This window comes from Tiliqua scincoides, chromosome 7, assembly GCF_035046505.1.
Source record: "Tiliqua scincoides isolate rTilSci1 chromosome 7, rTilSci1.hap2, whole genome shotgun sequence".
NCBI classification, from domain to species: domain Eukaryota; kingdom Metazoa; phylum Chordata; class Lepidosauria; order Squamata; family Scincidae; genus Tiliqua; species Tiliqua scincoides.
Window position 1 is genome coordinate 58067306 of NC_089827.1, and position 27176 is coordinate 58094481.

The 27176-nt window shown below is 43.3% G+C and overlaps 1 protein-coding gene across 2 annotated transcripts; it reads right to left on the minus strand.

The window, feature by feature from the left end:
* Positions 1-26760, minus strand: ST13 (ST13 Hsp70 interacting protein). Of its 2 annotated transcripts, none has more exons than XM_066633434.1 (12): positions 26577-26760; positions 21581-21638; positions 15998-16070; positions 15813-15883; positions 15306-15372; positions 14104-14188; positions 12501-12611; positions 11537-11639; positions 5844-5960; positions 5079-5130; positions 3135-3223; positions 1-1504 (listed from the first exon to the last, which is right to left on the minus strand). In XM_066633434.1, the coding sequence occupies exons 1-12, from the start codon at positions 26684-26686 to the stop codon at positions 1376-1378; spliced, it is 1065 nt and encodes a 354-aa protein (XP_066489531.1). In that variant the 5' UTR covers positions 26687-26760; the 3' UTR covers positions 1-1375. The 2 variants fall into 2 exon arrangements, with proteins under 2 accessions (XP_066489531.1, XP_066489533.1); XM_066633436.1 differs by having other exon boundaries at positions 26672-26747.
* Between the last annotated feature and the right edge of the window lie 416 nt (positions 26761-27176).

The window sequence follows — 27176 nt, forward strand, 5'->3', positions numbered from 1 at the left end:
TATTCTCCAAAACCAGTCTTTTATTTTTCAAGGCAACTAGAAGTATTTTTCAGAACTATTTCTCAAGCACAAATTTATTCATCTCTGCTTTCATTTGAGAAAAAACTCTAGGGTTTATTTTTAGAATCTTTTGAATTCCTAAACCAATGCATGTTTTAATTAAAAAAAAAAACCCACTTATGGATTCAGACAAAATCACAATAGCACAGAACAGAAAACATTCCAAAGCTGTAGAAGTGACCAAGACCTAATTATATTCAGTTTTCCAACATTAAAAGCAGAAAATAGAATTTTAGTATAGACAAAGATTCAGTTGTATTAGTATCAGTGAACATTTCAGCAAGGTGTTCAATGAATATACAAGCTGTGATTATACTTAATGTGTGCCATTTCTAGCACAGACATTTCTTCTCCCTTCCATACTCAGCCATCCCTGTGACATTATGAGATTAGCAACATACTATAAAACCAAAGTTAAAGTCAGATAACTGGGGAATGTGGAAAACTGATATCACATCTTTATGTTTTGGGCTTATTAGGACTCATGAACTCAGAATTTCTCCAGTGTTTTTGCATTCTGAACTGTTCATGCAATGGATGAGGGACAGTGAGGAGAACCAGTTTGTATCCTCCTGCAATATTAAGCCAGGCCACACAGTTGAATAATCAGTACAATAGAAATTGAGATCTGTCAGCTTATTTATGCTAGGGATAGCCATTTATAGAATCTCTTATGCACTGATAGAAATGATTAACATGTTACTCTGCTTAACACAGAGCTGAAAAGTAATTCAACCTCAATAGCATTTGTACCAACATACTGCAAGCCAAATCAAACAGGAACGAACATTTCCAATCGCTGCAGGCATCTGATCTTTGAAGAGTTTAACCCACCCTTGTGAATGTAAAAATGAACACAAATTATGTACTATTACTTCCAGTTAAAATAAAAAAGAGACCATAGAATCTCTTAAGCACTGTTAGAAGTTTTTACCCAAGTTAATGGACAGCAGAAACCCAGTCATAGAAAGAACCACCATCACCCCACCCCACCCCAGTTTTCCCCACTACATGTTCTGGTACAATCTACTGGAAGATCAGATTAAGACTAACACAATTTAAGAATAAAATAATATTGTGGAGTAACTCACTCCTGGGCAAAGGCAGGAAGTGGATAAAATTATTTTTTTGAAATAAAAACAGAATACAATCATGAACTGACTGCCATTCATTTCTAAGTGTGGAGGGAGGAAGAAGACGGATTCCACCCAGAGCACTCCAGTTCTTTTGAGAATCAGAAGTACAAGGGTTGGTGTTATTGCAACATTCGGTAAGTAATCAATACTTCCCCCAACTCTTGCAATGAAAGGGGATTTTACGGTTGACTTCCAAATTTGGCTGATAATTTGCCAATGAGATTCATGACTTTGGGGTTATTCTGGTACTTTGACATGTTGGCTGGGTTCTGGGCTACATCCTGGAAAGCTGCCATAACTTCTGGGTCCTGTAAAAGAAGGACAGAAGTTGTTCAGTTTATTCTATTTTATAAAATTAAGAATTCCAAAAATAAGCAAACCGTGAATTAGTACTCCAAGTATCACACCCCCTTGATTTATTTAATCATCTCTAAGATATTGAACTATCTGTGTTATATTTCAGGCCACAAAGCAACAAAGAACCAAGTATGCCAAAGGCAATTTTAATGGGATCCTTAACTCAGTGTTATGCCCCAGGTTAGCTCACATTATGCTCTTGAAAAGTAAGGTTCAATACAAAATACTACACATGAAGTAGCACTAACTTCATCTGATGGCAAAGTGTGGAGGGTACCAAGTACAGTATGTTGCCATTTCTGTCACCTCTGATAAACATCAAGCTACCTTGATGCTGAAGTAAAATGCTTTTTAGATACAATCCCAGTAGAGATTATAGGTAATGCCAATGATGTATCAATTATGATCAAAATATTCATGTACAGTGTTATCTGGAACAATTACTATTTACATTTTCAAACTATATCATTGTGTGTTCTTCCATATGGATGGTATTGTCACACGAGCAAAAGAATATTTGGTGCATGATTTGGAATTCCCAGGATTCCAGTTGCAAAGTCTTGGGCCATGCATGGTGAATGCCAAAGCAATAAAGGTAACTAGACAGGGCATTAAGCACAGCATAGTGATCTGCTCCTTTCTTAGTGTTGCTCATCTGCTAGATTTGAAAAATCAGAATTCTACAGCTGTCCCTTCCTTCATTCTCAAATATAAACATATTTTGCTTTGCAAATGTGCTTAAATTGCATAGCCACATTCAGTACAGCCTATAACCTGATCCCCTGATCAAAATAAACAGAAATATCAAACATTCTTTTCAGACCCACTCTTTATTTCCCCAAAGTGCAACCATATTTTTCCTGATTCTAACTGGTATATTTATCCACATATAAGCATTATTACAACTGCTTTAGGACAGTATAAAATATTTTACTATAGAAAAGCCATATAGATTTAAAAAATAGTAAGAGAAGATTTGCCATTTCAGGTTAGTATTATCAAGCCTAGTTTAGATGTATTATCTTCTTGCCTAGTATTTGGCCTTTAGCAGCACCTATGAGACACGTTAGCTTGATAACTAAATCAAACTCTTTATGTACCTTGCAACAAAGGCACCAATGGTACACATGAGTGAATGACTGGTTATTTTAGAATCTGCATATTACAATGCTATTTGTCCAAAAGAAAAGAAAACACAGACAGTATCCCTATTGTAAAACCCTCCTATTATGTGATGAATTTTTAATAGCAAGGGGAAGCAAGAGAAAAGTATTGCTAAGGAATGTAAAATTATGCAGAAGAGTGTTCTGTGAAGCAAGCATTATATGAAAATAAGTACTGATAGTTTCTCTATATACCAAACTGTACTATTTGCAAGTAGACCCTGCCGTCACCCCCACCCAAACGGGTTGCAATTCTGCACTTTGTAATTAAAGCCATGCAGTTGTGAGCATTCTAAATGGGAAAAAATTTAATTCCTGCAAGTCAATGAAATGGTGGAAAGACCTTAAATGTCTGAGGGAAGATTTAAGGAACTGGTATAGCATTACATGATGACCATAATCTATGCAATGTTCTCACCTGCATGGCCGCAAGAACTTCAGGGTCACTAAGAATTTCATTGAGACCAGGCATGCCCCCCATTCCAGGCATGCCGCCAGGCATTCCACCTACAAATGTAAAGCAACACATTTAGAGAATCTAGTCTACTGCAAGGCATGTGCATGTTATGTTTTAACATTCTCTCACCATTGGGAAATCTCCTGCAGCCAAGAGAGCAAACATACAAGTCAGTTATGTCTGCCCAGAAAACCAATCAGTTCATTTTGAATGTTTCCCGTACACTTAGTTACACCACAAAGTCAGTATTCAAATATAGTATTTCAGCTGAAGTTTCTCAGAAAAAAAAGTTACCAAGTACCCATTTAACTGTTATTCTACCTTCAGACTTGGTTCTCCCACAAAAGAAACGTCAACATATCAACACTCTATCAATTCCATACAAGAACTATTGCAATATAGCAATTTCTACAAGCTGTTATTCTGTAGGATTTTACAAGCATGGTAAAATGCTGAAGGGTACAGAGGCAAGAAATTCAACAACCTACACAATTCTTAACAGTTCAAAGTCAGGACATTTCACTTGTTTAAAAAAACTTTTCTAGCCCCACATTTTTTCTATAGCCTGTCAGGCCACAGCCCTTAGTGCAGCCATTTTCAACCTTTTTCAGCTCACAGCACACTGTCAAGGCACTAAAATTGTCAAGGCACACTCCTAGTTTTTTACTTACATTAAATTACTATATTACAATTAATTTTTAATTAATATAATTAATACAATTAAATCATTACATGACAAAGGGCACAATCCTAACCAGGTCTACTCAGAAGTAAGTTCTATTTTGTTCAATGGGGCTTACTCTCAGGAAAGTGTGGTTAGGATTGCAGCCAAAGACTTGGGGGGGGATGTGCCTGTGGGACTTACTTCTGAGTAGACATGCCTAGGATTGAGCTTTTGGTTGCACTCTTTTTTCTCAAATACATGAGCAGGGAATTGGCACTTCTTTCTCCTCCTCTCCCCCATCCACCCTCTCCCACAGGGACATTCCCCCCTCATCTCATAATTGCAATTAACACCTCTCCTACTATCCCTTCCCTCACTAGTCCACAACCTCCAAAGGTCCAGAATCACTTGCTTCACATTCTCCCCCAATTGCCTGCTCCTGTATTTCAGAAACAAGTGTGACTAGTAGACACTTTGCCCAACCCTAGGCATGTCTACTCAGAAGTACATCCCATTATAGTCAATGGGGCTTACTCCCAAGAAAGTGGGGCTAGGAGAGGAACTTGAGAGCCCAGCCCAGCCCAGGCATGTCTACTCAGAAATAAGTTCCATTACAGTCAATTGGGCTTACTCCCAGGAAAGTGTGAATAGGATTGTGGCCTAATACCCCTCCTCTGAAAGGCAAAGGCAAGGCAGGGAGGGTTGCTTTGGGGAGCTGCAGGCAACTGTGGCAAGGAAAAGGGGCTTTCCTGGACCCTCAGCCAGCCCATTCTTAGGCTGGTGGCCTCAGCAGATTCGCTCGCTTCCTACCTGTTTGCCTGCCCAGCTTCCTCCTTCTCACTCTGCCCAGACATCTTCCAAGCTTTTCTGGTTGCCCAATCAGCAGGCAGGGCAGACAAGGGACTTGATACACAAGCCTAGGCATGTCTACTCAGAAGTAAGCCGCATAATAGTCAATGGGGTTTAGTCCTAGGTGAAGGAGGATCGGGTTGCAGCTTGCCTCTTGCTCACAGCAGGAGATGCAAAGCAGTTGCTGCCGCTACATGAGGGTCAAACCAGCCACTTCTCCCGCCCACGGCTGCTGCCTGCCTCCTCTGGCCCTGTGGCACACCTGAGGCTGCCTCGCAGCACACTAGCAGTTGAAAACCGCTGCCTTAGTGTTTGTTCCCATTAGTCATTTATTGCCTTACATACAAGATCGAGTTATCCATTTATGTTAATGCATTGAAATGAGTATATACCTGGAAAGCCAGCAAACTGAGGACCTCCTGTCTGTCGCCGTGCCTCTTCCTCCTGTATTCAAAGAATCATGGAAATACTTTACATGCTCTTCAACTACTTCTAATTTCTAGAAAACTGAGGAAATTGATCATCGGATGCAAAGCCCAAAATGCTCCAGATATTCTGGTTTTCTGAAATACTGCTTCACTTCAGTGCAATGCCAAGTATCCAGTCCTTCCATGGAATACAGGAGTTTTCCAATATATATATTTCTTTTAATGCTTAAAATTCCCCACTGTTCCCTTTTACAATACTAACACTAAAGTTCAAACTGGAATACACCTGTTTGTTCTCAACCATATACAGGTTCTTTACAACTAGACACAGATTCAATTAAAAACAGACTTGTAAAGATGGTTGGTGAAGCAGTTCCCATTCCTTTTATGGGCCTGTTCTAGAATTCATGCATATTACCCCACTTGAATTTAAGAGGGTTGTACCCCAAGTAGTGCAGTGGCACTCATACTACCTATTCTCTGAGTTCTCATCAGAAAACCAGTCAATGGGCCAGGGTTTCCAGAAATTGCCCTCTCCCACTGCAGTCCTCCCCCCAACCATATTCCAAACCATTCCCAGGAGTTTCCCATCACCCAGGAGCAACTTTTCAAGAGGTTCTGAGAAGTCAAGGAACATGTGTGTTACCCTTGCATAACTCGGAACACAAACTAATGTCATGATGAGTTTTTCTTCTTTTATACAAGGTAAACACTTTAAGCAAATCTCACCCTTTGAGCTCTTTCATGTTCCTCTCGTGCTTTCTTTACTCTTTCCATCCTTTCCCTGATTTCTCTCTCTTCACGCTTTCGTTCATATTTTCTTCTGTGTTCTGCAATCTTCTGAGCCTGCGTCACAGGTGAAAAAAGTATCCTAGATTTCTCAAAGTCATCTATACAGAACCATCTTAGTACTCTATTTGACATAGCTTGTTTAACTGACATGTACTCTTATTTTCTCTATTGTTATAATACTGATTATATTTAACACACACACCTTCCCGTGTCAAACCAATATTACTGAGGCCCCCAAAAAGATTGCAGAATCAAAGCACAGATCAGCAGCAGTAAAGCCACTCTCATTTTTAGAGAAGATTTGTTTTGCTTCAGAGTCTACATACATCAAAATATAACACCTTAACAGACATCATTAACTCAAGGAATCAGAAGTTACCAGGTTTATTAGAAGCCACTTGGCAAAAAGAATAACCACAAACTCTAGTAACAGAGCCTCTTCAGAGGTTTCCTGGGTCCAGGGGCTCTTGAAGATAACTGCATGAATCTCAGTTTTATTTAAAGGGTTCCTTTTGACAGCCTCCACAAGAAGATCACATGATCAAGAATCAGAAATCAGATCTCATTGATCACATGATCAAGAATCTGATGCAGATCTCATTGATCTGCATCAGAAGCATGCAGATTAATGAGGGGAAACACCATCATTTTGTAAATAGGTCATGCCAAACCTATTTGGCAAAGTGTAGCCTCCACTGCCTTGTGGCTACATCCAGTTGTGGAAAAGGCTTCAGGAGTCAACCTCGAGGCAAAATCAGGAGCCGGATTCCCTCAGGCAGTTCGTGGCTGCACACAGTCACATTCTGGCAACTCCTGCGACGCCGCTGGAACCAACCGTATTGGCTTCTGCCTTTCCATTGGATCATTCCAGCGACGTGGAGAGGGGGGATTTGCTGCATGGGTAACAGCCTATCCTCCATACCTTCTTTACCCAGGCTTCGCGCACTGGAGAGGACACTCCAACTTCGCCATACGGCGTCGGCACAACACGGGAAGCAGCAGTTACCAGTTATAAGTCTTTGCTCGATTGGCGTAGGGCATGACGCCAGGGGCTGCTTCCGACGGTGGGAGAGATCATTGCATCTCATTGGGCAGCTACCGCCCGCCTTAAGCTGGGCAGTCCCCAGCCAGTAAGGTGTTGCCTCGCCACAGTCCGTTAACCTCACGGGGTGCGTGGGGTTTAGGGTGAAAACCGACAAGCGGATCGACAACTCTGCACCATGCAATAGAAAACAGAAAACTCCTGCCCTAAAGTTGGGCACCTGGAATGTTAGGACAATGACACCTGGCTTCTCTGATGACCTGCAAGCAATAGACGATGCATGCAAAACAGCTGTCATCGACATGGAGCTGAGCAGACTGCAGATGGACATCGTCGCCCTTCAAGAGACAAGGCTGCCAGATTCCGGATCTGTCAAGGAGCGAAATTTCTCATTTTTCTGGCAAGGAAAACCACCAAACAAAACCAGGGAACATGGTGTTGGCTTTGCGGTCAGAAATACCCTGCTGAAATCCATCATCCCACCTACTGTGGGAAGTGAAAGAATTTTGTCCCTCCAGCTCCAGTCATCAGCCGGACCTGTCACTCTCATCAGTGCTTATGCACCAACTCTGTCGTCTCCAGCAGAAGCCAAAGACAAATTTTGTGATGACCTGGCCACCACTATCAAGAAGATCCCCGTAAAAGAGCCATTGTTCATCCTCGGCGACTTCAGTGCTAGAGTTGGTGCTGATAACGGTTCGTGGCCCACTTGCTTAGGTCAGTTCAGCACTGGGAAGATGAACGAAAATGGCCAACGCCTGCTAGAGTTTTGCTGTCATCACGGTCTCTGTGTCAGCAACACGTTCTTCAACACGAAGCCCCAACATAGAGTCTCTTGGAGACACCCAAGATCAAAGCACTGGCACCAGCTCGACCTGATTCTCACCAGACGCTCCAGCCTTCCCAGCATCAAGATCACACGCAGCTATCAGGGTGCTGCCTGTGACACCGACCACTCGCTGGTGTGCAGCAGAGTGAAACTGCAAACAAAGCGACTGTATCACACGAAAAGGGAAGGAAGACCTCGCATTGATACGAGCAAGACTCGGGATCAGAGAAAAGTGGAGGAATTTGCACAAGCGCTTGAGGAATCTCTTCCAGGCCCGGTCGATGCAAACGCATCCAACAGATGGGAACATTTCAAGAATGCCGTTTACAACAACGCCTTGTCCATATTTGGCAAGAAGACCAACAAGACGGCAGACTGGTTTGAAGCCCACTCTGAGGAGCTGACACCAGTCATTGAGGAAAAGAGGAGAGCTCAAGCAGCATACAAGGCCTGTCCCAGTGAGTGCAACCTGCAGGTCCTCCGAGGTGCTCGCAGCAAAGTCCAGCAGACTGCCAGGAGATGTGCTAACGATTACTGGCTCCAACTCTGTTCCGAGATACAGATAGCAGCTGACACGGGCAACATCAAGGGGATGTATGATGGTATCAAGCAGGCCCTAGGTCCAACACAGAAGAAAATTGCCCCTCTGAAGTCTGCCGCAGGCGAGGTCATCCAGGATCGGGCGCAGCAGATGGAACGCTGGGTGCAGCACTACTCTGAGCTATATTCCAGAGAAAATGTAGTCACCGAAGAAGCGCTGAACAACATTGAGTGCCTGCCTGTGCTGGAGGAGCTTGACAGTGAACCAACCCTAGAAGAACTTCACGTGGCCCTGGACTCCCTTGCCTTTGGCAAGGCACCTGGAAAAGACAACATCCCTGCTGAAGTCCTAAAGTGCTGCAAAGAGATCATCATCACTGAGCTGCATGAAATCCTTTGTCTCTGCTGGAGAGAAGGTGGAGTACCTCAAGACATGAGGGATGCAAACATCATCACGCTGTACAAGAACAAAGGCGACAGGGGTGACTGCAACAACTACCGTGGCATCTCTCTCCTTAGTGTTGTAGGAAAGTTGTTTGCCCGAGTTGCACTAAAGAGGCTCCAGGTACTTGCAGAGAGCGTTTATCCAGAATCACAGTGTGGATTCCGAGCCAACAGGTCCACCACTGATATGGTATTCTCCCTTAGACAACTGCAGGAGAAATGCAGGGAACAGCGACAGCCACTCTTTATAGCCTTCATAGATCTCACGAAGGCTCTCGACCTGGTCAGCAGGGATGGCCTCTTCAAGATTCTCCCCAAGACTGGATGTCCACCCAGGCTCCTCAGCATCATCAGATCCTTCCACAAGGACATGAAGGGTACTGTTGTCTTTGATGGCTCCACATCAGACCCCTTTGACATCCGAAGCAGCGTGAAGCAGGGCTGTGTTCTTGCACCAACCTTGTTTGGGATCTTCTTCGCTGTCCTGCTGAAGCAGGCCTTTGGAACTACAACAGAAGGCATCTATCTCCAGACCATATCAGATGGAAAGCTCTTCAACCTCTCCAGACTGAGAGCAAAGTCCAAAGTCCAGCTGAAATGTCTGCGTGACTTCCTCTTTGCCGACGATGCAGCTATCACTACCCACTCTGCCAAAGATCTCCAGCAGCTCATGGATCGTTTTAGCAAGGCCTGCCAAGATTTTGGACTGACAATCAGCCTGAAGAAAACACAGGTCATGGTTCAGGATGTAGACTCACCTCCCTGCATTACAATCTCTGCGCATGAACTGGAGGTTGTCCATGACTTTGTGTACCTTGGCTCAACGATCTCCGACACTCTTTCTCTCGATACCGAGCTAAACAAACACATCGGTAAAGCAGCTACCACGTTTTCCAGACTCACAAAGAGAGTCTGGTCCAACAAGAAGCTGACAGAACATACCAAGATCCAGGTCTACAGAGCTTGCGTCCTGAGTACACTTCTGTACTGCAGCGAGTCATGGACTCTTCACTCACAACAGGAGAGGAAACTGAATGCTTTCCACATGCGCTGCCTCCGACGTATTCTCGGCATCACCTGGCAGGACAAAGTTCCAAACAACACAGTCCTGGAACATGCTGGAATCCCTAGCATGTATGCACTACTGAAACAGAGACGCCTGCGTTGGCTCGGTCATGTCGTGAGAATGGATGATGGCCGGATCCCAAAGGATCTCCTCTATGGAAAACTCGTGCAAGGAAAGCGCCCTACAGGTAGACCACAGCTGCGATACAAGGACATCTGCAAGAGGGATCTGAAGGCCTTAGGGATGGACCTCAACAAGTGGGAAACCCTGGCCTCTGAGCGGCCCGCTTGGAGGCAGGCTGTGCAACATGGCCTTTCCCAGTTTGAAGAGACGCTTGGCCAACAGTCTGAGGCAAAGAGGCAAAGAAGGAAGGCCCATAGCCAGGGAGACAGGCCAGGGACAGACTGCACTTGCTCCCAGTGTGGAAGGGATTGTCACTCCCGAATCGGCCTTTTCAGCCACACTAGACGCTGTTCCAGAACCACCTTTCAGAGCGCGATACCATAGTCTTTCGAGACTGAAGGTTGCCAACTAAACATGCCAAACCAAGTTATTCCTCTAAGTTTAATCTAAGGAAATTGACATCAAGGTAAGTTAAATAAGACAAAGCCCTCAGTGTTTTCACAGGAGGTTTACCTATACTTCATGCAGTGTTGTACAATTATGATGGAACTATCTCGCAGACTAAAAATTGCAGTAAGTATTAAAGTGACCAAACTCCATTAGTGGTGGACATTTAGTTTGAAGGGGCAAGCCCTTATCCTGTACTCTCCATCCTATGGAAAAGAAAATGGGCAAAGACGTTGTAACTAGGCACATAGGACACATGCATGTCCCACCTCCCTTCAGCAAGGACCTGAAGCATCTTCTCTCATAGAACCCATGCAGGAGAGAGGGGGACAAGTCCCCTCCCACACTGCAGGAATCAAAATTTCACTAAAGTATGTGGGAATTTTTTGTTCAACAAGTTGCCCTTTGAGTACAAGACTCAGAGAGAGCAGCTCTACTTACACAATGGCAGAACAAAGCAGAGTCAAATCAAAGATTTAAGCATATTCAAGTGCATATGAACAAATGATATGAACAATTCTGATATATTAAAACAAAGCTATTAAAATGCTCCAAGTATTTCAGGACTGTACAAGTTTAAAATTTGTTTCCTTCTGTTCTCCAACCATAGTCAACAGTACAGTTCAGCAAGTGTGCAAAATTAATTTGACCATTTGACCAAGCTCAGTTTGCAGATGAAGAATTTCTTGAACTGTTTAAGCAAATCAAACAGCGCTCCCTTGTGGCAGACTAGCAAAGCAAACTGTCAATAACACCCAATGAACTGGTTTCAGAGCCAGTTTACTTTATGCAGCAGATATGTTTGCAGCATTTCCATTACTTCTCCTCCCTACCCCCACTGAACCAAGTAAAAACTGGAACACACTTCCATATACACAGATTAATGCTCAGTCTCTGAATTTTTCATATGTCTTAACAAGACACATGTAGCAGACAAGCTGCAAACATCCGATGTTTAGAAAATGAACCAATCTTCTGGCAATCAGAAGATAGGACCTCAAGGCCAGTAAATAAGTGCTTGGCACTACAAGATGATCTATAATTTCAAAGCACTGCTTTCTAGACTACATTGACACCACAGAAGTCAACTATGAGGAGCACAAGTAATTCCCCATGCCATCATTCTTCTTGTTACTCACTCGAGGCTGCACCTCCTTCAGCATGGCACTTGCATCTTCATCATAATCCAGTTTACAGGCTAATGCCAGGTCATGCGCGGCTTCTTCCCAGCGACCCAACAGTCTGGCAATGACAATATACCAACATCAGAGTTGACAATGCTCCTGGACAACTACATTTTAAGATCAGATGTCATTCATCACCTAAGAACGATGGATCTGCACCAGTTTGCCTTTAACTAAGCAATAAGCTACATGAATTTTCCCCACAAGTTGATAATTTTCAGGTTTTACAGTTAGGAAGGTATGGAGCACTTAGCATTTAACACTAACATGTATAGGACTATTCGAAAACCCACACCTCATACAAGCTACTGATATCTAATAACATGTTACAACTTTAGAGACCATATTAAACATCTGAACTAATTTGTTAGGATATATTTATGAGCAGAGGAAGGTATGCAGATCACAACCATGCCTCTCACATCAGCCAAACTGTTAGTCTAGAACAGTGTTTCTCAAACTGTGGGTTGAGACCCACTAGGTGGGTCGTGAGCCAATTTCAGGTGGGTCCCCATTCATTTCAATTTTATTTTTAATATATTGGACTTGATGCTACCCTGGTATGTGTCTGCATTTGGGGAAATGTTACAGACCTGTACTTTTAACAATTATAACGAACAGGACTTACTCTGGGTGTGGGCAGGATTGTTAAAAATTTTCTTGCTTGATGAAGTCACTTCCGGAGGGCCCCGACAGATTCTCACTCTAAAAAGTGGACCCCAGCGCTAAATGTGTGAGAACCACTGGTCTAGAACACCTGGTACCAGTGGGGTTATGCTCACTTCTCTCCTAGCCTCCAGCCCTTGCATGGAATATCAGGCATGCAATTAACTCATATTATAAGAGAAAAACAGACTGGAAGTTTTCTTCCTCATCACTTCATGGATGAGGATGAAAAGAAAGGTTGCAGTTTCTTTACCTGTGGGCTTTTCCTCGCCATTTGTAGGTTTGCGCTGAATCAGGGTTAATCTGAATGGCTCTGTCGCAATCTCGAATGGCAGCATTTGGCTTCTGCATTTTCACAAAGACACTGTCAATTACAAAAAGGAAAGCATGCATATTGAAGGAACTGCCAGTTTCATATTGCTGGAATCCTCAACCTGAGAACTCAGGAACCATACAAGGAGTTACATGCCAGTTATAATATTTAGTCATCTGATTTCTCACTCCTTCCTGCATTAGTTTTCAGATCTTATACATCCTACTCCAACAAGCATATCAAGCTTCAAATGCACATCTTAAAACCATCACAATCTCAGTGGCATAATGTTGATTATATTTCTGTCTTTCCTGGTCAGTTAAAAGGCGACAATGAAAATAGTTTATTGGCTTCAACTTTTATCTCTTGAGTTATTTATGTATCAAGACAAAAAACTGGAATCTCAAATGCCATTTAAAAATAATGGTCATACCCCAACTTCCTGAAGAGTATTATCTTGCAAAAAAGAAGCTTGGATCACAAGCTGTTCTCACAAGAAAGATCTCAAAAGTCAAACCATTGAACAATTGGCTATTATTCAATTAGTTTTGCCTTATGCCAGACAGCTTCCTTCCACTGAGATTTTAAGACAACTAGTAGAAACCAAAAAGGCATAGACAATTCATATTCTCTCCTGCCCTATCAAAACATGGGTCATTGATTCCTGAGGCAATACTGTTCAAATAAGTTATTTTCACAATTTAATACCACCCTTCCTCCAAGGAACTCAGGGTGCTATCCATAGTTCCTCCCCTTCTCGTGACAATCCTGTGAGGTAGGCGAGGTTGAGATATAGCAACTGGCCCTAGGTCACCCAGGGCGCCTCATGGCTGAGTAGGAATCTGAACCTGAATCTTCCAGGTTTAAGTCCAACTCCAGAAACCCTACACTATCCTGGCCTGTCTTGCCATGCTTATTTTTCATAAACATGTACAAAGCACACACTACAGTCTGATTCCCACGTATAGTACAGAAGTGATATTAAGGAAAAGATTAACACAGAAATGATAATATAACACAGAAAAGGTAGTATCAACCAGATCACATGGACTAGGTCCATTTGAAGGGCACAGAAATTCACAGGCATTTAGCAATCCTTCAGTTTTCTAGAGACACTGCCTTCTAAGAATTTCCACAGTCACAATTCTGCTTTTTTAGTTTCAGGTGATTAACAGTGATCCGACAGTATCCCAGTTTGGAGATAAGCTTCACAAAATAGATTTAACAAATGACATGCTAAGCCCACTCATTTTCTCAGTGGTCAGTGAGTAGCAGAGGACTTGTAAGTGGATTGTCAGGGCACCCAATAGTGACTGCAATGCAATCCAAGAGGTTAAACAGGTTTTACAAACAGGTCAGGATTGGAAATAGTCATGTGTTAAACTGGCTGAAATTTCAGTAATAGTACATTCAGTAATCAGTTTGGAAATATCTACAGTAAACAAGAACTCTTGAGTTAACTGGTTCAAATCATTCAAACTGTATTTGAATGTGTTCTGTTTGGCTTCTCAAGAGGAACAAGCCTTCAAATATAAGCTCTTACCTAGCTCGTTTGGCATACAAGATAGCCAGATGAGGATTCAACTTGATGGCTTCTGTGAACAAATCAATGGCTTTCTGAAAGTCACCTGAAAATATAATAAAACTTCAGTTGTACCTCAAGAACAAATTCTGATTACACACAAATGAGCAATCTGGACATATGGTAGAAAGTTAAAGCTCTCTAGCAAGGGCAAAGTTACCAACATCTTAGGCAGATGAAACAAGAGAATTAGTAATTTACGAAGGAAATCTTCAATGTGGTAATGTAATATATTGGATTTAACACCACTCTGAGGAGGATGTCATGGCTTAGGTAGCAGAGGAATGGAATGTAGCAACTGCAACAGTGTCCTCAACCCATTTCTGCCCAGACTACAGGTGTATGCATTTGATCTCTGCTGCGTATATGCAACAACGAGTAGAAGTGGCTTAATACAGTTGTCTCAAGGCAAGGTCCCCTCTCTGGATGGAGAAAGCAGCTCCCTGTCCCACATGGCAAGCAGGCAGGTACTCCAGTGATGCCTATTACAACTTGGTTGAGTTAGATGGCGATGTCATTTACTTATAAATGATAATGCTATCCTCTGGCCAGAAAACCCACTGTCTCACAAGGGTTCACTTAACCTCTTCGCGAAAATGTGGCTCCACAGCAGGAGACTACTGATGACAGCTTTGTTCACAGCAGAGAGTAACCTGAGTGCTGTATCAGAAAGCAAGTAATGATGCAAAAAGGAGCATAATAATTTTCTGGGCAGATAAATTATGACTTGGTTATCCACTGCTGAACAAGGGACTAACTATGCTGAGATTTGTTACTGGGTGGATCAATTTCTAAGCACTGCACCAAAATTCTAACATGGTCAAAAACCACTTTTGGAAAGTGGGAATAGTCTCAAATACGTCACATTTTATCTAGCACATCAAAAATTCCTTCCCTGGCATGAACGGCGTTTACAATTCGGCCAGGGAACCTGCTATCTTCCTCTCGGATCTCCCTTAAAGTTCACACTGGTCAGCCACGTCTGGTCAAAAATCCAGGAACAGAATATGCTGGGGCAAAAGAATGAGGAAATGGCTGGCCGGCGTGAATTTCCAGATCTGGCCCGTGGGCCAGGGTTTGGTGCCTGCTGATCTAACACTAAGAAGCATTTGTGGGTATCATGCATTTGATTTTCTAAGATGACCCAAGGACAAAGAACTCACCTTCTCCTAGTGCATTAATAGCTTCCATCTTCTTTTCATTAGCCTGGTCCATCATCTCTTCTGTTACCTAAGGGAGGGGAAGAAAACAAAGAATCCAGACCAAATCTAATAAATGAGAATAGCCTAACTCAAGTTGTAAGACATGCCAAGCAAAACAAAACACCTCAACAGAAGCACATTAAATAGTAGAAATAAAAATGTTCATTAGCATTAAAGAAACATCCTCCAAGGAGAGGCAGTCAGAAATTTGTACTCCCCCCACCAAAAATTATTTATATTAGTGAATGTTGGTAGAGTTGGAAAGATTTTGTTCACTATCAGTTATTTTCCTACATAAAAAATGGAAAAACATTTGTAGTTTTATGTAGGTGTACTATATTCTAGTAGATGTCTACAGATTCATTTTAGAACAATTTTCTTGCTGTGCAATAAAAACATGTTGACAGATCAATCTGAAAAGCAACTTTTTTAAAGGACGGTTCCAAGTTCATGAAGCTTCAACATTACCTCCACACTTTCATCACCCATTTCTTGAGGTTCATCGGTGTCTGGTTCAATCACTCCTTCATTGTCAATTTCTGCAAACAAAAACTTTATTGATTAGCAAATTCTCAGTTATTCACAAAAAAAAGGAAAAGAGGCAAAATTCAAATACAACTACATGGAAAAAACCATAACACTATAAAACTCACCCAAATCACTCTCTTCACTATCAGGCTCTGGTGGTTTTGGTGGCTCCTCTGGTTTCTTTTCCTCTGTCTTTGCCTAATGAAAGAAGTATTCAATGTGTCCATTAAAATTCTGGAATAGACTGGCCTCCTAAGTCCATCATACTATCAATGGTTTCATACCACATGTCTCCAAACCCAGTCTGCAGACTGGATCTTCTGAGCCCAATTATTGCATCTGGGTGCAGCGCAGTGGTGCTGAAGACTTACCCTTTTTCGCACTGCGAATTAGCAAAGCCTTACGCCAGGGAGAGTTCACTGAGAAATCAGGGTGCAAAGCCTCCTGGGGTGATCGGCAGCAGAACTGCTTCCCCAGCATAAGGCTCCACAAATTAGACACGAAAACAGGTCACTCCATGCCAGAAAGGTAAGGTTTCGGCACTGTGCCCAGAGGCAATTGTGGGCACAGTATGGGCCTCAGTAATTCCAGACCAGGTTTGCTTTCTTTTTTAACATATTGGTTTAGTAACAGTGGTTTCCAAACCATGACTCGCTGCGTCTCCAAATTACCTGTCTGGGCAGGACAGTGGCAAAGGGCTTTCCGTTCCGTTGTTTTTGCTGCTGATTTTTTCAGAAACTCGTACCAGGCTGCCGCTTCCACTGCCCCTTGCCCCAGAAGGTTTTCCACCCCAATTTCTGGGTGGAAGTGGCCGCCCAGCACAAGTATGAGAAGACTGGCAGAAAAAAAGAGGTCTGCAGCATGGATCAGAAAGCCTCCACCGCTGCACCCAGACAGGTAATTCTGAGGTGCTGGATCCGGCCTATGGCCTACTGGTTTAGTACACGAGCTTTATCAGTACACAAGCTTTTTCACCTGCTATCACACAGCATTATCCTAAAAAAAAAACTTGACAGCAGCAAACTGGAAAAAGCTACAACACAAGAAGGAAGAAACTTAGCTGAAGGTCAGGATGAAGAATGTGCAATTTCTAAACAATTAAATCAGAACACAGAATCTTCCACCAACTTTCTATGGGAATTAGCACTGAGCCTAGTGCTGTTAACATCTTCCCCATTTTATCTCAATAAATATATGAATCACGCTCTCCAGATCTAAAACTGGAAGGAACTTTATAGAATAAAGATTCAACATAATACAAGGTCACACAGACAACAATACAATGGAATCAAATAATTGCAACAGTATTATGCACAGAAGAATAAAAAAGGCACAACATAGATGTAGCAGGCTAGGCCACAGCATGACTGAGAAATTAGGAGTTATAGTAGGTAACAATCTGATGTTGCCGCCTAAGAGACTAGTGGTGATGCTTTAGGCAGTATTAAAAGGAGAATTGTTTCAAACACTTATAATACAACGCTACTGTTCTTTTCAGCATTGCTAAGACTGTGTTCAGGTTACAGTATTTAACTGTGTACATTGTTCAGAAGGATAGATCTAAAAAAGAACTACAAAGACAATAAAGTATCTAGGATACAATACAGCAACAAGCCAATTACCACAGAGTGAAAAACAGTAAGGCAATGGGGATGGCAAAGCTCTGCCTCAGGAAAGCAAGTTAACAAAGACTCACTAAATCCACTGGGACTAGTTTGAAACTACTAGTATCCTTAAAGAGAGGCAGCTATACCAGGTCTAAGACAGAATACTGAAGAATACTGACAATGGATGGAATACCAACCAACAGTATCATATAACAGTTGCAATAGTTTCTTATAGCTCTGCCTTGTCTTACAAGATGAAACTGTCACACAAAACTGCACATGGGGTGTCCCCCACTTCCCTCACCTCCAGAGGTCCTCTGAGCTTAGTAGAGACAGCAGACGTTCGTCCAAGGCCTCTGCCGGGCTCAGACTGAGCTGTAGAGTTCAAAACATGTGACTTCCAATTTCATGGAGAAATTGCAAGCGATGTTTTTAATGACTCATAAGGCATTATAAACATCACCTCCAGTTTGTGAAACCGAAGTCATGTGTTTTGAGCTCTACAGTTCAATTTGAGCTCAACAGGAGCCTGGCAGGAGGTCTGGTCTAGAGGGTAGAGCCTCCGTTAGCCCGCACCGGCAGCTCCCTGAACAGCTGAGAATGGCGAGACCTTGAAGCAGCTGACAAGCCAAGCAGAGTGATTCCACCTGCTCTTGCTGTGAGTGTCTTGGCTGCCCTCCACGTGAGAGATGGAGCTGCTTGTCAGCCTGCCTGGGAGAACGGGAGGCCAGAAGTGAGACCAAACCAGGAAGATCCATTCTGAAATGTTGTTGGTTCTTGAAAGAGAAAACCTCTATGATTGTAAAAATTCCCTTGAGGGATTTAGAAACGCCTGCCTATGTAAACCGCCTTGAATAAAGTCAAAGGAGTAATCTGATTACCAGAAAGGCGGTATATAAATACCTAGTTATTTTATCTGCTGAGCTAAGAAGCCCCTCCAGAGGGAGGGATGCCGGGCTCCCCTCGCCTCCAGAAAGTCCAGACCTCAGGGCATTCACCCGTATCTGCGGTTTCAACTATCCGTGGGAGTTCCGGGATGGAACCTCTGCAAATAAGGGGGCATACCTGTACAATCCCAGTTCAAGGACTTATTTAACTAGAAAGGCACAACAAAAAATGTTGAAAGTGATGACACCATTTCCCACCCTGTCATGAGAAAGGAGGTAGAAGTATGGCATATGTTAAAATATGAAAAGTCAAGTGCAGGTGGACCCTTGTTATTCAGTTTCTATTCCTGGAACCCACATGAATACCGAATTTCACACAAAGTCACATGAAATTTGGGGTCCACCCAGCTCCAAACACAACCAGTGCCTTCCTCCAGTCGTGTTCGGAGCTGTTCTGAGGTTTGTGGAGGCTGCGCGCAGCTTCCACAGGCCTCAAAATGGCTTCTGGAACTCCTAGAAGTTGAAAACGGGACCTCCAGAGGCCTTTCTGAGGCTCGTGGAGGCTGTGTTCCAGTTGCCTCTGGAGGCTCTTCTGAGGCACGTAGAGGCCATGCGCCACCTCCATGGGCCTCAGAAAGGCCCCCAGAGGTCCTGGAGAGGCACTTCTGGTTTTGCCCAAAGTGACGGGAGTGCTCAGGTGGAGCCAACTCTGGCTACATGCAGGTCCTGGGGATACACGTTGAGTAAGATTCACAGACAGAAATTTCATGAATAAACAGGCTTTACCTGTACACACAAAAATGCCCAATTGCCCAGTTCAGACTTTCCTAATAAATACTATCCTGCAGTCAAAATGCTTCATTAATCCTGAATAATTTATCACTCTTTCAAATCCCATTATTCGCCTAGACCAGTATTTCTCAAACTGTGGGTCGAGACACACTAGGTGGGTCGCGAGCTGATATAAGGTGGGTCCCCATTCATTTCAATATTTTATTTTTAATATATTAGACTTGATGCTCCCATGGCAAGTGACTGCATTTGGGGGAATGTGATTCATCTGTACATTTAACAGACTACCATGCTTATGCTTTCAACAATGATAGTAGATGGGACTTACTCCTGGGTAAGTGTGGATAGGATTATAACATTGAATTGTTAAAAACTTTCCTGCTTGATTATGTCATTTCCGGTCAGGACATCACTTCTGGTGGGTTCTGACAGATTCTCATTCTAAAAAGTGGGTCCCGGTGCTAAATATGTGAGAACCACTGGCCTAGACAATTTCAAACACCAACAGGAACCATAAAAAAATCTATGCTGTAAACTGTGCATTCCTTTAGGTAATATCCTTCACAATGCATATCAAGAGTCATTGGTGAAGTCTGTTGAAAGAAACAAAGACTATTTCATATGTATCTAAGTATTGTGCCCTCTGCTTCCATGGTTTCTCCTATATTGGATAGGTCTGTGTAAAGGGTTCTAGTGCATGTTTCTAAAGGGAACATCTCTGTAAAGGGTTCTAGTGCAACCCTCTAAGTGCATGTTTAGCATTGTCATGAATATGTACATGTTAGGCCTAGGTTGGCAGTAGAAACCTGAACCACACTAAGACAGTGTAACTGAGAAGTTGCTAGTAGTTCCCAGCTGCAAGAACGTGAGTAAATAAACAAAAAGATTGTTGTCTCTCCTTGCTGGCCAGAAAGAACAGACAACAAGAATTACAACCCATTGGAATGTTTAACACCTTAGTAGACGGAGAGGCGCCTGATCAAGCGGAATGGAATGCAGCTATGGATCTCCAGTTGGGAGGGGTAAAAACTAGGAGGGCTAGCAACCAGGCCAAATTTAAGACAGTTCTGTCCTCAAAAGTTTCTGATTGGACAGTCTAAATAAGTATGAAGTCACCTCAATACTATCAGCATAAGAAGTATAATAATGAGTGCCTCAAGGGGTGTTTGTGTTCCTTCTTGGACAGAGTTTTGGGTGCAACATCCTGCATGCTTTGGAGCTCCATTGTCCAACATGGGCACCTGGCCTCATAGGTAGCCCTGGAGCTAAAAAATCTACAAGAGTAACGGACTCAGGTGAGAGATAGGAATTAATAGAGAGAGATAGACAGCTAGCTTTATTATTTTATTGCTGATATGTTCCCTAGATGTTTAATGCCTCTAGCATTTGCTGCCTTATGTACTTAATAAACTAAAATCTCTGTAGGGGCCCACCCCTGGAGGAGTCTGGAGCAGGCTTGTTCCACCCCCAGGGAGGTCTCAGATTGGCTGGAGGGGGGAGGGGTTCCAGCATCCTTGTCCTCCTCCTTAGCAGAGCTGCCACACCTGGCTTGGGAGCAGGAGCTGTTCACCTCACAGCTCCCTGCTTCACAATGCCTCGCTCTTACCCCTGGCCTCCCTCTTTTATGGTGCAAGCCCGCCCCCTTTTGGCCCCTCCCCTTCCTCCAGGTGGGGCAGAAAAGGCATTTCCTGTTCCTGGCTTGTTTCCTTCTGTGTTCCTTGTTTGCCCTGCCAGCCCCCTCTGTCTGGTTGGGGTGAGCCAACCTTCTTTGCCCTCCTCAAGGGTAGGGAAGCTTCCCCACCCTGGGCATAGGGTGCCCGCTCCAGGGTAAATCAGGGGTCAGGGTATCTGGGAGGGACCCAGACAAACACTTTTGCTAAGTTGTTTCATTGTCTGTTGGGGACAAAGGTTCAGAATCCTGCCTAGCTGTTCAGCAAGCTACCAAGTGCTCATTGAGGTCTAGTAACTTGAGGACTGAAGTTTTAATTGGAGAAAGCACTCAGTGCCTGCAAGGGATAGAATTAAGCCTAGAGGGTCTCAGTGTCCCTGGATTGAGGCACTGGCACATACAGGGTGGTGGCAGTACTACTGAACAGAGGGGCCTTGAGGGCTTTAGGTTTCAAGAACCAAGAATTCTGAGCACCCCAAACCCCCCAAGTTTGCAACAAGCATATAATGCAAAAAACTGACTTTCTAAGAGGTCGGTTATTAACAAATAAGATTTTTATCCTGCCTTTCAATACAAGAAACCAAACATTGTGGGCACTATGTAAGCTGTAATGCTGTACTAGTCATAACGCAGCATCCATAATATAACCCTTTTTACATGCATTTGAGGTCAGTTTTTGCATCAATCTGATAACTAATAAAACAATATTTATATACACAAATAAGCTATCAAATAATTGAGTAGCTCTCTTACCTCATCAGGTCTTTCTGAAGAAGTGTGGCTTGGAGCTGGTGGTATTGTACCTCCCATGCTTTACAATTTAAAAAAGAGGAAAATGAGATATAGGGTTTAATACTGTTTGGATTAAGATGTGTGCAAGAGTATGAACTGCCAACTTTACAATGACGGTCTCATGACTTCAAGGAGTTACAAAACATAACATTGATAGCTTAGAGACAGATTAACCACAAGTTGGTTTTCTTCATTATTATTTTGCTGAGTAAAATAATAAATAAAAGCTTACGAAAACAGATCCTCCAACTCTGTCTCCTTAAGGCAAAGGCAATTTCATTGATATTTGCGGCCACCAAACTCAATAACCACGGGGAAAATGGCAAGAAGGTTAAGCAGTTATGTTGAAAACCACTTATTCTCTCATTTCTGCTTTTTTCCCCTATTTCTGAACATTTCTAGCCTCCCACTAAGACTTCTATGCTGTCTCAGCATCTAAAAGCAACTGTGACATCTTCCTGCAGTGGCACTTTTTCTCTGAGAATTCCCCACCGTTACACAGAAGCTCCACATGGCATCCCAGACAAGTATTTGGATTTTGAATCTTCAAGGCTAGATTTCCCTCAAACACAGAATTCTGGTCAACCCTTCTGCTGAGACTGGCACGTGCCAACTAACTATGCAGCCAAGCTCATCTGGTAAGGTTAGGGGTAAAATGGGATGCCCAGGTCATCCTAAGATCCAGTTGGATGATCCTGTCACATCAGCAACTGTAGGTGTTTTTTTTTAATTTATGCACAGAAATGCTCTGCATTGCCTCAGCTACCTTTTGATGTGCTGTGCCTGTGCATTAGGGTTCACCCTTTCCTCTTAGAGGTGAAGGAACCAGACCCTCCTCTCCCTTCTTTTGGATAGCACAAACAGCTAAAAAAAGTACCCAGCCATTCAGGGACTCTGATTTGCTGCTTGTCCTCAAGCTCTGGCAAAATGTGGGCACAACTCTCATTTTGGTTAGTCCTGTTTTTATTTTTTTATTTGAGTTTTTTTACCCCTGCATCCCCTCCCAGTTTCTTTTCTTTTACCTTGTTTAAGCCATTTCTACCCAACATTGCATATATGCAACAGGGATCAACTATGTACACCTGTGGGCCAGGAAAAATCAGCTCTTTAATAAAACACCTCTTCATTTTACTGATTATCTGGTCTCAATTTACTAGACTGAGAGCTGGTTGCTGCAATTTCCCAGATTGCCCAGTTCTCACTACTGCTGGTTTTTGCTTTTGTGCAAGTGAGAATTCCACTGATTTTGGAAATCCCTTTCAAATTACGTAGACAGGTTTTCCAAGGTGGGAGCAGCAGTGGAGATTCACTAAATCCCCAAATACTCCCAGGCCAAACCAGCAGGAGAGAAAAGGTGAAGAACAAGGGTGGAAGGGCTGCTGTGAACTGCTAGGCATTGCTCTCTTTTGCCCTTTGCCCATATGTGCCATCTTCCACCATAGCAGTCCATGACAATCTAGGAACAATTTGTGGAGATTTCACAACACTAGAAAAATTATTCTGAATATTCACTCTATGCAAACATCAACTAGAAACACTAGAAACACTAGAAACTGGTGTGGAGAAACAGCATGTGCACACAACAGAACACACACTTTTTCCAGAAGGATGAACAGAATGCAGAATAACTCTCGCAACTTGACTAAATCAAGGAATGCAGATGCTCAGCTTGCTTTCCATTCTGTTCTATACTTTTGCTGCTTATCTCTGAAGCACCTGCTTTACACTCTAACTGTTTGCCATAGAATGCAAGGGAAACCAGAACAAAAGGGAAAATTATACTTGATGTTTAATAAATTCAGGATGATATACTGTCTTTTTTTAAAAGAAAAGCTTGAGCTACATTCTATAAAACACTTCTCAGCTAAGAAGAGCACCTATGTTTGTGACTTTGTTTATGAAACTCTTGTTAACATTCAAAAACATTTTTTACATTCCAGTCCTAATGTAGAATTAGGCACCTTCACAGATTTCAAAAGCCTTAATATGACACCTCTAAACTATACGATTAAACTAGTTGATCTAAAACAGGGGTCTCTAAACTTTTCGGCCAAAGGGCTGCATCAAATACCTGGCACAGTGGCAAGGGCTGAAAAAAAATTAAATTTAAATAAATGCATTAGAGATGGAACTTAGATGAATGAATAAATGAATGGGCTCAAGTGTACAGGACTTCTCCAAGCATGAACACAGCTCAAGAAATAAAGCACACACTTAAGTGGATCCCCATTCCCCCAAAGCCATAAGAATACATGAAATCATTCACCTCTACCACTATGGCAGAAAATCTGAAGCCACATGACAAGAATCATGGTGCAACATCATAGCTCTTTCCATCCTCCTGTCCTGCTCAGAAATGCATACTTTTGCATTGCCATGAATGATACTTTCACTTAAAGGTCTTCAGAAACCAATGCTAGCCAACTTTGTTTTTCACAGCAGTAAATCAACGCTACTAGTACTTTTGTTCTGAACTGCAAAACAAAATGCTATTGTGGTTTTGATTTTTTAATTATACATTTGTCTGATATGCAGTTGGTTGTACAAATGGCACTCTTGGCAACATAGTCACTGCTTTCAAGCAGGATTTTACATCATGAACGGATTATGGAAAGCAATCTAGAGAATGTTAAATGCAAATTTTGCTGCTGTGCTGGAAGAGATGGGTGATTCAGTTAAGTACTTTAAAGGTCCTGAATAACTAATGCAATTATACAGGAAAATGATACAGGAAAAACACTGGACTCTAACATGAACTGGCTACCCACATAACGCCAGTTACACAGGGTGGAATACTACCTTATACCCCTTATTATCTCTATTAATGTCGTGTAGCTACACTAACTTGTGTTTCACACTTTGGCATAGGTAAAACTATTTAGGGCTCAATCCTAACCAATTTTCCAGCACTGGCATAGCTGTGCCAGTGGGGTGTGTGATGCATCTTGCAGTTGGGGCGAGTCATGGAGGCCTCCTCAAGGTAAGGCAATGTTTGCTCCCTTACCTTGGAGCTGGAAAGTTGAACTGTGCCCTTACTGGCATAAGTAAAATTCAGTTCCACACAATGAAAAGTCAACCTTAAGCAATTCAAGGGTCAAGACTACTTTGAAAAGAATGCTTGCTCTCCACAAAAGACACTTTCAAATTGGAGGAAAAAAGTGTGTTTGTTGTACAACTTGACTGCATATATATTTCGCTATAGTTATATGCTCCAGGGCAGTAAGCGGTCAAAGAATAACCCATAACTTATACAGGTCAGGTTAAAAAAAAATCAAATAGGCACACATGTGGTGTAATTTTTATCCCTTTCATACAAGCGCTTTCTGTGTACAAAAAGCATTCATGTTCCAAGCACTCATAGACAGATTACAGAATACATTATTGTTTTAAGAGCCTGAAGTCCCCACTTTAGGGAAAAAATGGAAGAACTGGACGAATAAAAGAATGACCCATTTGCAATGACAGGACAAGGTCTTCCGTCCTGGACACCAGCAATGCATTCCAGTCGCGCACTAGGATTTAGGGCAGTGTTTCCTAAACTGTGAGTTGGGACCCACCAGTGCATCACAAGCCTATTTTTGGTGAGTTGCAAACTTTTTGAAACTTTGGCAATAATTCATAATATCAAACTATTTTGGGCTATTGTTCTGCGATCTTTTAGGGAAAGTACTATAGGTCCATAGTATCCCTCAGATGTGGCAACAACACTTTTCTAACCCTATTTTATAAGGGTGAAGAACTTCGTATGGGAACTTCTGATATTGGGTTACTGGATGCTCTAAATTGGCCTCCAGTAAACACAGAAGAAATCAAAGAGCTGACTTCTCTCCTTAAGCATGGGAAGGCCCCTGGACTGAAACATTAAAAAACACTTTGCAAGCATCCTTTCCCAGTTCTTCTTGCAGAAAATAACTTGAAAGTTAACCTGTAGAAAGAGATATTCTTCAAACCCCAAATTAAAATGCTACATTTTCTGATTTTCTCTAGTAACTGGCATGCCATAGATAATCTGTGAACCCAGTTTCAGCCTTTAGTCTGGCTGAGGAAGTCTCTTACTGCATATCTTGCTCTCCAGTTCAGTCTTCTGGGTACCCTGAAATGCCTGGAAACGTCTGGTCCTTGAACTCCATTTCCAGGAAGTCTAGCAAATGTCTAAACACACACTATATGTAAGATCTCTAGCATCCTTGGGAGTACAGAATCCTGATTGCTATTAATTAACTTATTATTATTAATAAATACAAACATTTTTCTAGTCACGATATATATTGTCATTTCAAAAACTGGGACCTGGTGCTAAAAAGAACCACTGGTTGAGGGGAAAGCATTGTAGGTGGCCAACAAGTAAGACATCCCAACCTCCTATTGCAGCGCTTCCCTACATTTTTTCCACTTGTGTACCCCTTGGTAATCCATTTCCATAAATTGTATCCCTTGCATTAGCAAAACTTTTGTAACAGATATAGCTGCTGTTATTTCAAATTTATGTTTCCAGTTACTGACCCAAATCTGATAATGCACAAATTGATGACCAGAAACTAGAAGTTGGTGGGGCTTTGGCAGCCAGCTAGCTGACTTTCTTCTTGCTTTGGCAGCCCCAGAGGCATCCTAATACAGATTCTGCCTTTAGGCAATACCTTTTCAAGCAACCCCGAGGGGGGAGGGGAGGGGGCCCGCCCCCGCGAGGGGCTACACGTATCCCAGGCTGGGAACCACCGCCTTATTGTGACGCTGCTGGCAGTTTCACAACTCCCCAGCTCGAAGTGCAACGGCCGCCTGCACCGCACCCAGCACTCCCCACGCCCCCGAGAGGGGGGCGCCCTGGGAAGGCTCTGAGGGCAGCTGGAGGCCCAGCGACGGCGCCTCGGAGGGCGACCCTGAGGGGGCTCCAGGGAGGCAGCCCCACCAGCCGCCTCACGCCCCCTCGCTCCTGCACGGCCGGGCGCCGCGGGCTCACCTCTCCAGCCACTCGCGGAAAAAGTGCAGCTCCTCGACGTGCAGCAGGGCCGGGTTCTGCTTGCAGAGCTTCACGAAGGCCCGCAGCTCGCTCACCTTCCGCGGGTCCATGGCGGCCCTCACGCCTCAGCCGCCACCACTCGCCAGGCGAGCGACACTTCCCAGCCTGCCCCGCGCCTCGGTGTCGCGCGCGCCCCCTCCCGGCTCCGCCCCTCCCTCACGCCAGATACCGTTACTCTTGCCCCGCCCACTTTTCCTCCCGTCACAGTGCACTCCTGATAGGCCCCGCCTCAGGGGTCCGGAACCTTCTAGAAACGGAATTTTAGTCGTCCTTCACAGAGCCTGTTTCTACCTCTCTCTGGACCACCGTCTCGGACACCAAGACTGGCTTAACTTGACTCATCGGAACGAAGGGGGCTTTAAAAAGCGCCCTTGACGCCTAACGGGAGGCGTTTATTGAATCAGGCGTCGTAGTTAGACACCTGAAAAACTACCTTCACGGGACGCTCTAGGAAGTGGTGGCGAAAGTCAATGCCCCCGTTGAGTTGACGTCATCCAAGTGCGCCTGGAAGGGAGAAGGTCCCCAAAAGTGCCAGTGGTG

What these genes read in the sequence shown, in the direction of transcription:
- ST13 (XM_066633434.1), bottom strand. Translation starts at nt 26,686, where the DNA reads ATGGACCCGCGGAAGGTGAGCGAGCTGCGGGCCTTCGTGAAGCTCTGC. An exon ending in TGGGTGATGAAAGTGTGGAG is followed by an intron (nt 15,373 to 15,812) that starts GTAATGTTGAAG and finishes CCCCTCCCTTAG; the next exon opens with GTAACAGAAGAGATGATGGA. An exon ending in TATTAATGCACTAGGAGAAG is followed by an intron (nt 14,189 to 15,305) that starts GTGAGTTCTTTG and finishes TTATATTTTCAG; the next exon opens with GTGACTTTCAGAAAGCCATT.